The 12,780-nt window shown below is 43.3% G+C and overlaps 1 protein-coding gene across 1 annotated transcript in view; it reads right to left on the bottom strand.

The window, feature by feature from the left end:
* LYN (LYN proto-oncogene, Src family tyrosine kinase) overlaps nucleotides 1–6,866 on the bottom strand; it is an 85,896-nt gene extending 79,030 nt beyond the window's left edge. Inside the window, exons 1-3 of the mRNA XM_011997586.1 lie at nucleotides 6,779–6,866; nucleotides 5,121–5,257; nucleotides 680–725 (exon numbers count right to left, since the gene is read on the bottom strand). Coding sequence (XP_011852976.1) covers nucleotides 680–725; nucleotides 5,121–5,252 — 178 coding nt within the window. The 5' untranslated portion in view covers nucleotides 5,253–5,257; nucleotides 6,779–6,866. The remainder of the gene's footprint in view (nucleotides 1–679; nucleotides 726–5,120; nucleotides 5,258–6,778) is intronic.
* Between the last annotated feature and the right edge of the window lie 5,914 nt (nucleotides 6,867–12,780).

Here is a 12,780-nt window from a genome sequence, read left to right as displayed (position 1 = left end):
GGGTTCAAGTGATTCTCCTGCCTCAGCCTCCTCAGTAGCTGGGATTACAGGTGCCCACTACCACACCCGGCTAATTTTTTGTGTTTTTAGTAGAGATGGGGTTTCACCATGTTGACCAGGCTGGTCTCAAACTCCTACCACAGGTGATCCACCTGCCTTGGACTCCCAAAGTGCTGGGATTACAGGTGTGAGCCACCGCGCCTGGCCAGGGCATATACTTACAAGGAAATATTCACCCTTAGAAGGAAATAAACTCTAACACTTTCTACAGCATGGATGAACCTTGAGGATATCACACTAAGTGAAATAATCCAAACACAAAAGGTCAATTACCGTATGATTCCACTTCTAGGAGGTACCTAGAGTAGTGAAATTCATAAAGACACAAAGAGCGGAGGTTGCCAGTGGCTGGGGGAGGAGGCAATGGGGACTTATTGTTTAATGGGTATGCAGTTTCAGTTTGAGAAGATGCGTTCTGGAGATGGAGGTTGGTACTGGTTGTACAACAATGTGAATGTACAAAATGCCGCAGAAGTGTATACTTAAAAATAGTTATGAGGGTAAATTTTTATGTTATGTACGTCCCACCATAAAAAAATAAAACATTTAGGACAATCACTTTATAGAAGCTCTAAGAGTAAAGAAAAAAAAATTTAACTATGTTGCTAGGAAACCATACCTTTAGCTTGAAACCTCTGTCCAGGTAAAAGTTGAGATTCTGGAACCTATGAGAGAATATTTGTTAGAAAAAAAAAAACACTGGTTAGCTTTCTTACTCACATTCATGTTGCATATGCGATTTTTGTAACAGTAGCAGATGCTGTTAGGATGGGCTCATTTATTAAGTTAGAAAGAACAGGAGCACAGAGGGAAAAACCTGTCGAGGTGCATCCTGCCCTGCTCAGCCAGTGACAGGGCCCTTTACCACTTGCTGTGGGTGGCAGGAAGGGAGCAAGGTTCTGGGCAAGGGCTGCTAGGTGCTCACCTCATCCTAGCTTCTCCTCTTATTTGGTGACAGAACCCTAATATTATCTGGGGTGGCAGTTTGCCCAGCTCAATGAGTGTGCTTCCAAACTCTCTAGCCCTGGGCAGAGGGTGGAGGGAGTTTTGGTCTGCAGATCAGTTGGGCAGGGCTTCGCTGTCAGCTCCCCTTTTCCCTTGCCTCTTTCTCTCCCCCTAGAAACAAGTGAAGGCTGGAGTCTTCACATAGAAACCAAATAATCAGCGGCAGGAGGATGGAGACGGAAGTGGCGGGACCCTGGTGACTTGGTGGAGTTGCCGTCCCGGCCCGGGACTGCCCATCCAAGGCTTCCCCAGCTGTATAAAATTGCATGATCAGGTCTCTGTCCCTGGAGGCTGAGAGCAAGTCCCATTCCATCCAGGCTTTCTTGGGCTGACCCTGACTCCATCGCAGGGACAGATGGCATCCCCTGTTATTTCAGTGGGGAGGTGAGTTATTGGAAAGGATTTGGTGGCACAAAAGTCTACCTCAATTACCTTTAAAATCAAATTCCTTTTTCTCACAGTGCCGCGTGAGGCTCTGTGAGGCCTCTGGGCCTCTTGTAAGATAGATGCTGTTAGAGGCCTATACCACAAGCCATGTAACTTTTCTGTTTCTCTTTGATTAAAGTGGCTTCATAGAATGGGACCAAAACAGTTTGTACTGAAATTTAAATTTCTGATGAAAGCCCATAAAATCTCCAGTTCAGTGAGGCAGGGAAAATTACTACATTGTGGTACCAGAAAAACCCATGGCTGCATACTATCCTTCAAATGTTTATGTCAGGAAGTTTTATGTTGATTTTTTAGTCATTCAGATTTGCATAATTTGGATATATGATCTATTTTATGTGATTTAGAGGAAATAACTAGAAAACCAGAAACTAATTACATCATTTTAAAAGCAGCAAGCTGATTTTTCAAATCTCAAAAAGCCCTTAACTTACAAACATTTTAATATGCTTTTTACAAGACCAAAACACATATATGCAACACATATACCACTGCTCTAGATTTTTCCTTAAAATGGCTTTTTCTAGAATGTTGTTGAATTTGCATCAACTCTACCTCACCTTCTCATCAGATTCCCTTTTTAATCAATCCATAGCATGCAGTTTGGCATATCTGGCCAGGGTTGAGAGTGTTGGTTATGGCCATGGAATAAGGCCAACCTAACTGGTTCATGAGGCGAGGGCATCTGTGACCACAGAAGGGAAAAACTGAAATACTTATGGTATACAGGAGGGAATTGAAAGACTTCAAGCACAGTTACTACTTCTGCTTTCAAACTTGATTTTTAATCCCCTTTACTTTGAACAAGAGGAAGAAAATGGTGCATGGGTTTGTACACTATTCTCCTCTACTTTCCTGAATAAAGGACATCTTTGTTCATTTAAAAACAAAAAACAGGCTGGGCGTGGTGCTCACACCTGTAATCCCAACACTTTGAGAGGCCGAGGTGGGTAGATCACCTGAAGTCAGGAGTTCTAGACCAGCCTGGCCAACATGGTGAAACCCTGTCTCTACTAAAAATACAAAAATTAGCCAGGAGTGGTGGTGCATGCCTATACTCCCAGCTACTCGGGAGGCTGAGGCAGGAGAATCGCTTGAACTCAGGAGGAGGCTGCAGTGAGCTGAGATGGTGCCATTGTACTCCAGCCTGGGCAACAAGAGCAAATCTCTGCCTCTAAATAAATAAATAAATAAATAAATAGAGGCAAAATGAAAAAAACTTGCGTTTTAAAACATATAAAATCTATGGCATATGGTATGAGAAAAATCAGATCCTTTTTTGAGAACTCTGATGTCTATAAGAAAACTATTTGTGACTCTAATTTCTCTTATTTCACTATTAGTCATATTTATATATTATACGGTTTGATATCTGTATATACTTATGTAATCTTTTTTCACTGCCTGTAATCTGTAATAAGTTTTTAAATTTTATATTTATATTTATCACACATTTAAATGTATTATTCTTATACACTTTAAGTATATATATTTTCTTTTTTCTTTTTTTTTCACAGTAATGACTTTGCTTTTCCTTTTTTTATTATTATTATACTTTAAGTTCTAGGGTACATGTGCATAACGTGCAGGTTTGTTACATAAGTACATATATTTTCTATACATAAAATTACAATGCTAATTTATCCAGAAACATAATGTATGATAACTTAACAGCATGATATATCCACTCTTTATCTCCACTTCCTTTTTTTTTTTTTTTTGGAGACTCTCGCTCTGTAGCACAGGCTGGAGTGCAGCGGTGCAATCTTGGCTCACTGCAACCTCTGCCTCCCGAGTCCTTGTTCAAACAATTCTCCTGCCTCAGCCTCCTGAGTAGCTGGGATTACAGGTATGTGCCACCATGCCTAGCTAATTTTTGTATTTTTAGTAGAGACGGGGTTTCACCATATTGGTCAGGCTGGTTTTGAACTCCTGACCTCAGGTGATCCACCCGCCTCGGCCTCCCAAAGTGCTGGGATTACAGCATAAGCCACTGTGCCTGGCCTATCTCCATTTCTTAAGAAGACCGATGTTGATTTCTTCGTCTCAGCAATGACATGTGACTTTGATATATGAAAGATATTTCCTACCTTCAGGATAATGGGGACACAGTGAGGGGAGGGCAGGCGGAAAGCCTTGATAATGGGAATATATTTCTAAAACACCTGAGTATTTAAATACATGTCAGACTAGAGAAACTATAAAAATGCTTTTTTTTTTAAAGACAGAGTCTCACTCTGTCACCCAGGCTGGAGTGCAGTGTGGTGATCTCAGCTCACTGCAACCTCTGCCTTCCAGGTTCAAGCAACTCTTCCGCCTCAGTCCCCTGAGTAGTGGGGACTACAGGTGCACACCACTATGCTCGGCTAATTTTTGTACTTTTAGTAGAGCCGAGGTTTCACCATGTTGGCCAGGCTGGTCTCAAACTCCTGACCTCGTGACCTCCCAAAGTACAGGCATGAACCACCGAGCCTGGCCCAGAAATTCTCAATAATGGCATTTGGGCTAATCTGGAATAAGCTGTTTCCAGCTTAAATGCTGCAGAATTCCATAGAAAGCAGGCTATGGGCAATATACATGTATAGAGTGAGAGAATACATATATAAAAGATATAAGCTTTGAAATGAAGTAGATTTCAGGTTATAGTTGTTCAAAATTCTGTTCTTCCTTTCCATAAAATGCGATGTTATTTCTTTCTTTGTCAAATATTTCCAAAATACACCAAATAGCACATCACTCATAAAATATTTCTAGTCCAGCTATTTCTCTAAGGTTAGGGGGCAGAATTAGAGGTGTTTTTCCTTAATATTTTAATTCACTAAAATAAAAGATGACAACTTCAGGATCTGTACTATTTTGAATTAATTGAAGGAATGACAAGACAGGATAATGTATGATACAACAAAAGACACATTAGTTCCTATTTTAGTTTCTGACTTGCATCCCACATTTCCTTTTGCTTCTAAACCACTGAGCTAATCTCACTACATATCTTTTTTTTTTTTTTTTTGAGACAGAGTCTTGTTCTGTCACCCAGGCTGGAGTGCAGTGGTGCTATTATCTTGGCTCACTACAACCTCCACTTCCCATGTTCAAGCGATTCTCCTGCCCCAGCCTCCCGAGTAGCTGGGATTACAGTTGCCCGCCACCATGTACAGCTAATTTTTGTATTTTTAGTAGAGACAAGGTTTCGCTGTGTTGGCCAGGATGGTCTCAAACTCCTAACCTAGTGATCCGCCCACCTCAGTCTCCCAAAGTGCTGGGACTACAAGCGTGAGACACCACGCCCGGCCTCTCACTACATATCTTGAGTCACACAAACCTATATATATATAGTGGGGTCTTTGCACCAGTAATATGAAAGATGGCTTTCTTCACACATAAGAATGTGACCAAAGGCCCCTTTATTGCACAATGAGTGGCCTAGTTATCCCTAAAATGTTTATACGTTCTTCAAAGGACTAAGTTACAAAGCATATCAAAAATTATTTGAGGACCAAGTAATCAGTGGGATTTTTTTGCATGCACATATTACAGATTGGTGTTTAAATTATGCAGCCATGCTTTGATCTTGCTGTGGGAATTCTCCCCTGAGACTATCTACTTACTGGCCTTTGCTGTTTATTGGACGTTGGATCTCTCACATAAATAGTTCTTTCAGTATTACGTACTGGTTGAGTCTTCAAATCTACTCCATCGTCATTCAAGCTGTCTTTCCCTTTTGATTTTATACATCCCATATTTCCTGTTGAAATATAAAAGCAACAACATTGTTTTACCATTCTAGAACTGCTTCAAGTCATCAAAATCTCTCCATTAAAGAGTAGAAAAAAATATACTTTTATTCTTTATCATATATAGATTAATAAACTCAAATGTGAATACTATTCCCAAATAGGTTTGCCTGTCCATTAATTCACTCAACAAATATTTATTGAGCATTAATTTTCCATCACCCAGACCAAATTCAGCTCTAACTCTGTTCGTATTCTTGTGGTAAAGATGTGTAAAGACTTGATGACAGAGGACCCACAGGATCTAAGAAAGGACATGTAATTCAGGCAAGAGGAAAAGGAGGTGGTCAGGGAAAGCTTCCTAAAGGAAATGCTCTGTGAGTTGAAATGGGAGGGATGGCAGCCAGGTTGCAAAGTCAGCAAAGAGATTCCAGGAAGAAGAAACTTCATATGCAACCACCATGAGCTCAAGATAACACAGCCCCTTCCGAGAGCTAGATCAACCTGATCTCTCCAGAAAATGAGCTCTACCTACAACACTAAACACTGTAGTCAACGAGCAGCTAGGGAAGGTCAGGAGTCAGGGCCAGAGAGGGAGGCACATGCTGGATGCGATGCTGAGTGGTTGATTTTTTACTCTGAAGACAAGTGACACATCCGATCTGCAGTGTGCAAGGTGGAGTGGGGTGGGGGGCCTTGAGGCTTCAAGGGCAGGTGATGAAGAGCTAGAATCTATAGAACCCAGTTCCAGCTAAACATAGCTAGGGGTCTAGGAAGATGGCCTGACTTCCCTCAAGACTGGAAATGAAATGAGGAAACACAGTTACGGGAGAGAAGATGCTTATGAAAACATTCAGATGATCAAATCCAGTAGGGCTACCCAGTAAGCTACTTGAGTCAGGAAACCAGGAGTACTAGTGGAGGTAAAAGCAAAATGATGGCCTCTGCAAGCCATGCTAGGACTGTGGAGGAACGCCACCATGGCGAGAAGGGGGCTAGTGCCTGACCAGTGCAGAACAACACACGGTGCACATCTAAACACCAACTCTGTCATCCAGTGATTCCATTAACGCAGGACGGCTGAGCACTACACACGCACTCTGGGGACGGCAAAAATCACCATTTTGAACATTTGAATCAGACACAGTTCTTGTCTTACAGTATAGCCTTGGGGTCAAATCTATGCACTAAAAGCAAAACAGCCGGGCGCGGTGGCTCACGCCTGTAATCCCAGCATCTTGTGAGGCTGAGGCGGGTGGATCACAAGGTCAAGAGATGGAGGCCATCCTGGCCAACATGGTGAAACCCCGTCTCTACTAAAAATACAAAAATAAGCTGGGTGGGGTGGTGGTCGCCTGTAGTCCTAGCTACTCAGGAGGCTGAGGCAGGAGAATTGCTTGAACCCGGGAGGTGGAGGTTGCAGTGAGCCAAGATCACACCACTGCAATCCAGCCTGGGCGACAGAGCAAGATTCCGCCTCAAAAAAAAAAAAAAGAAAAATCTCATGAACTTCATTAGAAGGTGGTTCTCACCGAATAGATTCTCTGGACACTGTCCGGGAAACTCTTTTGGGGCACAGTGGGAGCATGGTGCTCCCCATGTGATGTGTAATTCTGAAGCACTGCCAAATCTGTGCTCACGGCCTAGGGCTTAGAGTTAAGTCTAGAGGAAGCAGAGATGACAGGAGTTTGGGGAAGGGGGAGAGGTGGTGTGATTAGGCAATACCTCGTGGGGGAGGAATTGTGCTAAGAAACCTCAAGAGCTCTTCTGGGAACTCGGCCCTCTCTCTCCCACAGCGCTGCCACGTGCCCAGGCCTGCGTTGTCCTGAAGGCTTCCAGTTGGTCCAGGAACTTCGACTTGTTTATCATTTCATTAGTTGAGGTATGAAGCCTCTAAAGAGCAGCCACACCTCTTTCTGAAACTAGCGAGCTGCAGTTCCCAAAATAAAGGGGAAGCAAGTACTTCTTTGATTCAAAACAGCACATTTTTTTCATAGGCTAAAGTTTCTGAAACGGCCATGGGTTTAGAGTTGATCTCTAAGTTAAGTATGGGAGTTCTTTTTTCACCAGTCTCATCCCTCCCACGCCCCGCCACCCTCCCCGAAAAAGCGGTGTTTAACTCATCATCCCTTAAAATCATGCTTTATAAATGGGCAAATAGGTTAATAGCAGCGCAAGGACCCTGTGCACACCGTGAGCTCCCGGGCAGGAGCCCTGCATGGGTGCGGCCAAACCACAGAGCACCGGGCCGCTCGATCCAGCTCCTGACCGAGCCGCGCTGCAACCAGGGCACAGGGAATCCCCCAGCACGCCCGGGCGGGTGGCGCTGCCCCACCGCGTCCCTGCGGTTCCCCTGCCCTCGTTGCTTGCTTCAGCGTCCCCTCGCTCCACCTCTCTCTCTCTCTTTCTCTCTCTCTCAGATCCTACAGGAATGTTATCGCCCCAGACAGGTCTCACTCTTGTCGGGTTACCACCCACATTCCATCATGTATCAGTTTATTTAGGGTCAGCTCCCTAAGCTAGCATCTAAGCTGATTGGGACAGCTTCCCTCTACTTTGCTCACTGCAGTACCCCCAGAACCTAAAACAGCCCTGCTCCACGCAGGTGCTCAAAGAGTAAGAATAAACGCACTTTGGGAGGCCGAGGTGGGCAGATCGTGAGGTCAGGAGTTCGGGACCAGCCTGGCCAACATGGTGAAACCCAGTCTCTACTAAAAATACAAAAAATTAGCCGGCATGGTGATAGGCGCCGGTAGTCCCAGCTACTCGGGAGGCTGAGGCAGGAGAATCACTTGAACCCAGGAGGCAGAGGTTGCAGTGAGCAGAGATCACACCACTGCACTCCAGCCTGGGTGACAGAGCCAGACTTGGTCTAAAAAAGTAAAAATAAAGGATGGAGGAGCTGTGGCTGGTGGGCTTGGGACTCCCACATGCCCATCAATACCCCTCCTGACTACGGTGAGAGAGGAGAAGGAAAGGAGGCAAAACCCACCTGGGTCTGTTGTTCTAAAACAGACAGAAACCTCTAAAATAACTTCTAGTTTATGGGAAATACAGGGAAGAGAGGAACAAGATAATCAGAAAAATTCATAATGTGCCATTTTCTACAGAAAACTTGCCTGGATACTTCAGCTAGAGGGAGGGATGGAACCATTCCATATCAGAGAAGACCCAAGAGACAAGGTACTAACCTTGATGGAATCTTGGGGGCTTGCGGGGGACACACAGCTGTGATACGTGACAACTGGGGAAGTTGAAATTGACTTACACATGAGATTATGATATCAGGGAACTGTTGTTGTGTTTTGTAAGCGCAATATGATGGTACTGTAGTTATTCAGGAGAACATCCAGTGTGCATCAGATGCAACTGAGGCGGGTGGGGGTGAGGGGTCATGGTGTCTGCAACTTTCAACACTTCAGCCAAAATGAGAAGGGAGAAAAGGAAGGGACAAATGTATCAAAATGTCTTAAAAATTAGTGATTCTAAAGAAAGTGATCTCTTTTTCTGTAGATTTGAAATTGTCAAAATAAAAGTTGGAGGGTAGAAAATAAGAGGATATGATGGACAACTGTACGCCAAAAAAAAAAAAAAAAAAATCAAGATGGTAGAAACCCCAGTCGTGCACAGGAAGGCAGGGGATGCGTTAGCAAAGTGCGTGGCTGGAGGCTAACTGAGGTGGCATGCCAGGTAGTGCTGGCTTTACTGCATTCAGCAGGGAGCCTCGGAACGTTTTCCTTTTCCTTTTCTGTTCTTTTCCTTCCTTCCTTTCTTTCTCTTCTTTTTCTTTTGAGAAGGGGAGAGGTGGGGGTCTTCCTGTGTTGTCCAGGCTGGTCTCGAACTCCTGAAATCAAGGGATCCTCCTGCCTCAGCTTCTGGAGTAGCTGGGATTGGCAGAACATTTTTCCAACTGTGAAATGACATGTTGAGATCTCTATTTCTGAGCAGAAAGTCTGTAGGAAGTGTTTGGGGGAGAGCGAGCTACTGTAAGGAAATCCATCCCTTAGCCTCCAAAGGGGACAGAGGAAAAGATGGAGGCGATCGTACAAGGGCAGTGGTCTTGGGAAGAGGAAGGATGGAAACAAAAAGCGGGTGGATGTGGGTGGGGTGGCGACATCCAAGACAGGAAAATCGATAGATGGTCATTTATTTATGCTTATTTTCTCCCTGCCATTGTCATGGATAATTTAACATCAAATGTATGTACTGTAAATGAAAAAAATTAAAGCCATGTGGAGAGTTAGCATGGCCTCACTGCTCAGGCAGCGCCGATCTCTGCTCACAAAGTGTGTGGGGTCCCCCATTCAGACACTCTCCCACCAGAAACCTCCAGAGAGGTCCTCCATGTGACATGGGGATGAGCAACCCAAACTCAGACCAGGTCTTGCAATTCCTTATGCTGCATGAAAGTACCAGAAATGTAGAAAATACAATATACTCCTGACAAAAACTGAGAGTGGTTACATGTTCCAAGTGATATGAGCTACACTTTACAATGATTTCCACCTTAGTATTCTTCTATTACACATTTATAATGTACTGAGCATCTCATTTAATCCTTGAAGAAACCATATGGCCAGATGACTTTACAGAGGAGAAAACTGAGGCTCAGAAAGGTTAAATGACTGGCGCACAGCACAGCTGGGAGAGGTGGGGCTAGGACTCACACAGGAATGCGCTCTCAAGTCTAAGAAGCTAGGTCTACAGCCTGGGCTCTTACCACAATGGCTATTTTGAAATGCATGTTTCATCTATTTATTAACAATGCCAAACAGATTATTTTTACAGGCTATCTCTTTCTCAGAGAAAAAAGCTTTAAAATGTTTTACCACTAAAGAGTCAATAATGAAGTTAATAAAATAAAACCAGAAAACCAGAGCCAAGGCAATGAGAAGAATGCGAATGTGGTAACATTGTGGGGAACAGGTCTGCTGTAACTGACCTGCACATTTGCCCTGGGTGTTCTGGCAGGAAGGGCCAGGGACACCGTGAGTCACAGCAGGAGAGAGGAAGCAGACCAGGCTCCTGATGGGAATGTGTGTCCCCAACAGGAATTCCAAGTTTGCTTATAATGCACTTTATATCAAGTGCTGTGGATGATGTAGTCAGCAGTGCCTTCAAAACTATATTTTGAACAGTAAATAAAGACATATTTTATGGGTAGAGACTTCTGGTTAAAACAAGATAGTAACTGAGGCTTTGACATGCAAATACAACTCTAGGCTGTTCACTGCAAAAGTTTTACAATATGGTCTAAAGAGACACAAACGGCCAGGCAGCCTTTTGACTACAAAGCAACATCCACTGACCCATCCAGAAAATGTGAGGCTGGAGATACCTCTTTCTAAAAAGTCTTTCTTTCATTGGAACGAATACCCATTAGAGGTGGCTCATCTTTATTTAAGAGCCTTAGAATATTAGAAGATTGACCTTAATCCCTCTTTTATTTTATTTCCAGACTCTGGGACAATTTTTTGGTTTTTAAAAATCACTCTTACCTTGGCCAGGTGTGGTGGCTCACAACTGTAATCCCAGAACTTTGGGAGGCTGAGGCAGGTGGATCATCTGAGGTCAGGGGTTCGAGACCAGCCTGGCTAACATGATGAAACTCTGTCTCTACTAAAAATACAAAAATTAGCCGGGCGTGGTGGCACTTGCCTGTAGTCCCAGCTTTTCAGGAGCCTAAGGCAGGAGAATCGCTTGAGCCTGGGAGGCAGAGGTTGCAGTAAGCCAAGACCGTGCCACTGCACTCCAGCCTGGGTGACACAGCAAGACTCCATCAATAAAACAAAACAAAACTCACTCTTACCAGAGGCAGTAGGGTTTTGGTTTCATAAAATCACTCTTACCAGAGGCGGTAGGGTGATAAACTATAACTCCTAGTTACGCCTCTGGTAAAATCTAGCAATGCCTTACCATTATCCAGCTGCTCAACAAAGATGCAATCTTGCATTGGAATTCCACTTCTCGAAATCTGTTCTTTAGATACATGCACTGGGGCACAAGGATGTTCCCACTAGCATGACTTATAGTAGAGACAATCTAGATGTCCTCATGAGGGGTTAGTTCTTTAAGTTAGAACAAAGTGACACATTATGAATGGGTTAAAAAGATTTGTGTATTTGGACATTCTTAAACAATCAAGAATTGCTGATTGAAAAAATTATATATACATATTTAAATTAGGCTGATGCAAAAGTAATTGCGGTTTTTGCCAATTACTTTTGCACCAACGTAATATATGTACACAACCCATATATATGTATGTATATTTAATGTCCACAGGAAAAAAAATCTAAGAGGACATCCACCATCTTGTTGGTTAAGTTCTAAAGTCCACTTGTGAGGTAAAAGATCCTGTATAGAAATTTTCTATTGAAATTCCTAAAGAAGACACTATACAATTCACAAAATATTCTGAAGTAAGGACTATGGGGTTGGATTGCTGAACTCAACTGCAGGGTTTATTGCCTAACTTTGCAATATCAACTGACTGGTCACACATCTAAAGCAAACGGAGTAGCTATAAATGTCTACGAGGGTCAGAGACAAAATACGTGGGGGTAGAAAAGGGATAAACACGTATGTGCCTACTTTGTCCTTGGTACTTTGTGTATGAGGAAAGTAAAACCCAGAGATGAACCTGTGCCAAGTAATCAAAAGTCTCAGGTATGACTGGAACTTGGTCTGGCTTCAAAGCTGCACTTTTTCTCTTTTTGTTGCTTTTATTATTTTTAATTTATTATTTCTTTGTGTTGCGAACATTCAAAATTTGCTCTTCCAGCTATTTGGAATATATAATACATTGTGTTTAATTATAGTCACCCTACAGTGCTGTAGAACCTAGAACCTATTCCTTCTATCTAAAAGCTGCACTTCTTTTTTGTTTGTTTGTTTTTTGAGATGGAGTCTCACTCTGTCACCCAGGATGGAGCACAATGGTGTGATCTCGGCTCACTGCAAACTCTGCCTCCCGGGCTCAAGCAATTCTTCTGCCTCAGCCTCCCAAGTAGCTGAGATTACAGGTGCCTACCACCACACCCAGCTAATTTTTGTGTTTTTAGTAGAGACAGGGTTTCACCATATTGGCCAGGCTGGTCTCAAACTCCTGACCTCAGGTGATCCTCCCGCGTCAGCCTCCCAAAGTGCTGGGATTACAGGCATGAGCCACCGTGCCCAGCCTAAAAGCTGTACTTCTTTACTGATGCAAGGTCTTGCTGCCTCTCTATGGAGGGAGCTCCAACTCTAAGAGTTTTCTGAATTAGAGAGCTTAGAAAGACAACAGGAAGAGAAAGGAAGCCTGGGGAAATAGAGGTGGGTGGTGCTTATCTGAAACAAAAGTGATCTTGAGTTTCAAATTAGGTCCAAGCCTGGTTCAAGCATCATTTATAGGAATTTGTCCCTAAAAGTATGTCCCCTACACACTTGCATTCCAGTATCAGTTCTATAACTCAAGAGATTTACTTTGCCCACCAACACAGAAACCTTTAGATACGCTTTAATTGTCCTTCTTACTTTACTTTCGGAAAGGAGA

Source organism: Mandrillus leucophaeus, unplaced genomic scaffold, assembly GCF_000951045.1.
Source record: "Mandrillus leucophaeus isolate KB7577 unplaced genomic scaffold, Mleu.le_1.0 Scaffold542, whole genome shotgun sequence".
NCBI lineage: Eukaryota > Metazoa > Chordata > Mammalia > Primates > Cercopithecidae > Mandrillus > Mandrillus leucophaeus.
Note: the sequence above shows the minus strand (reverse complement) of the source record. Positions and strands in the feature narration are given on the sequence as shown.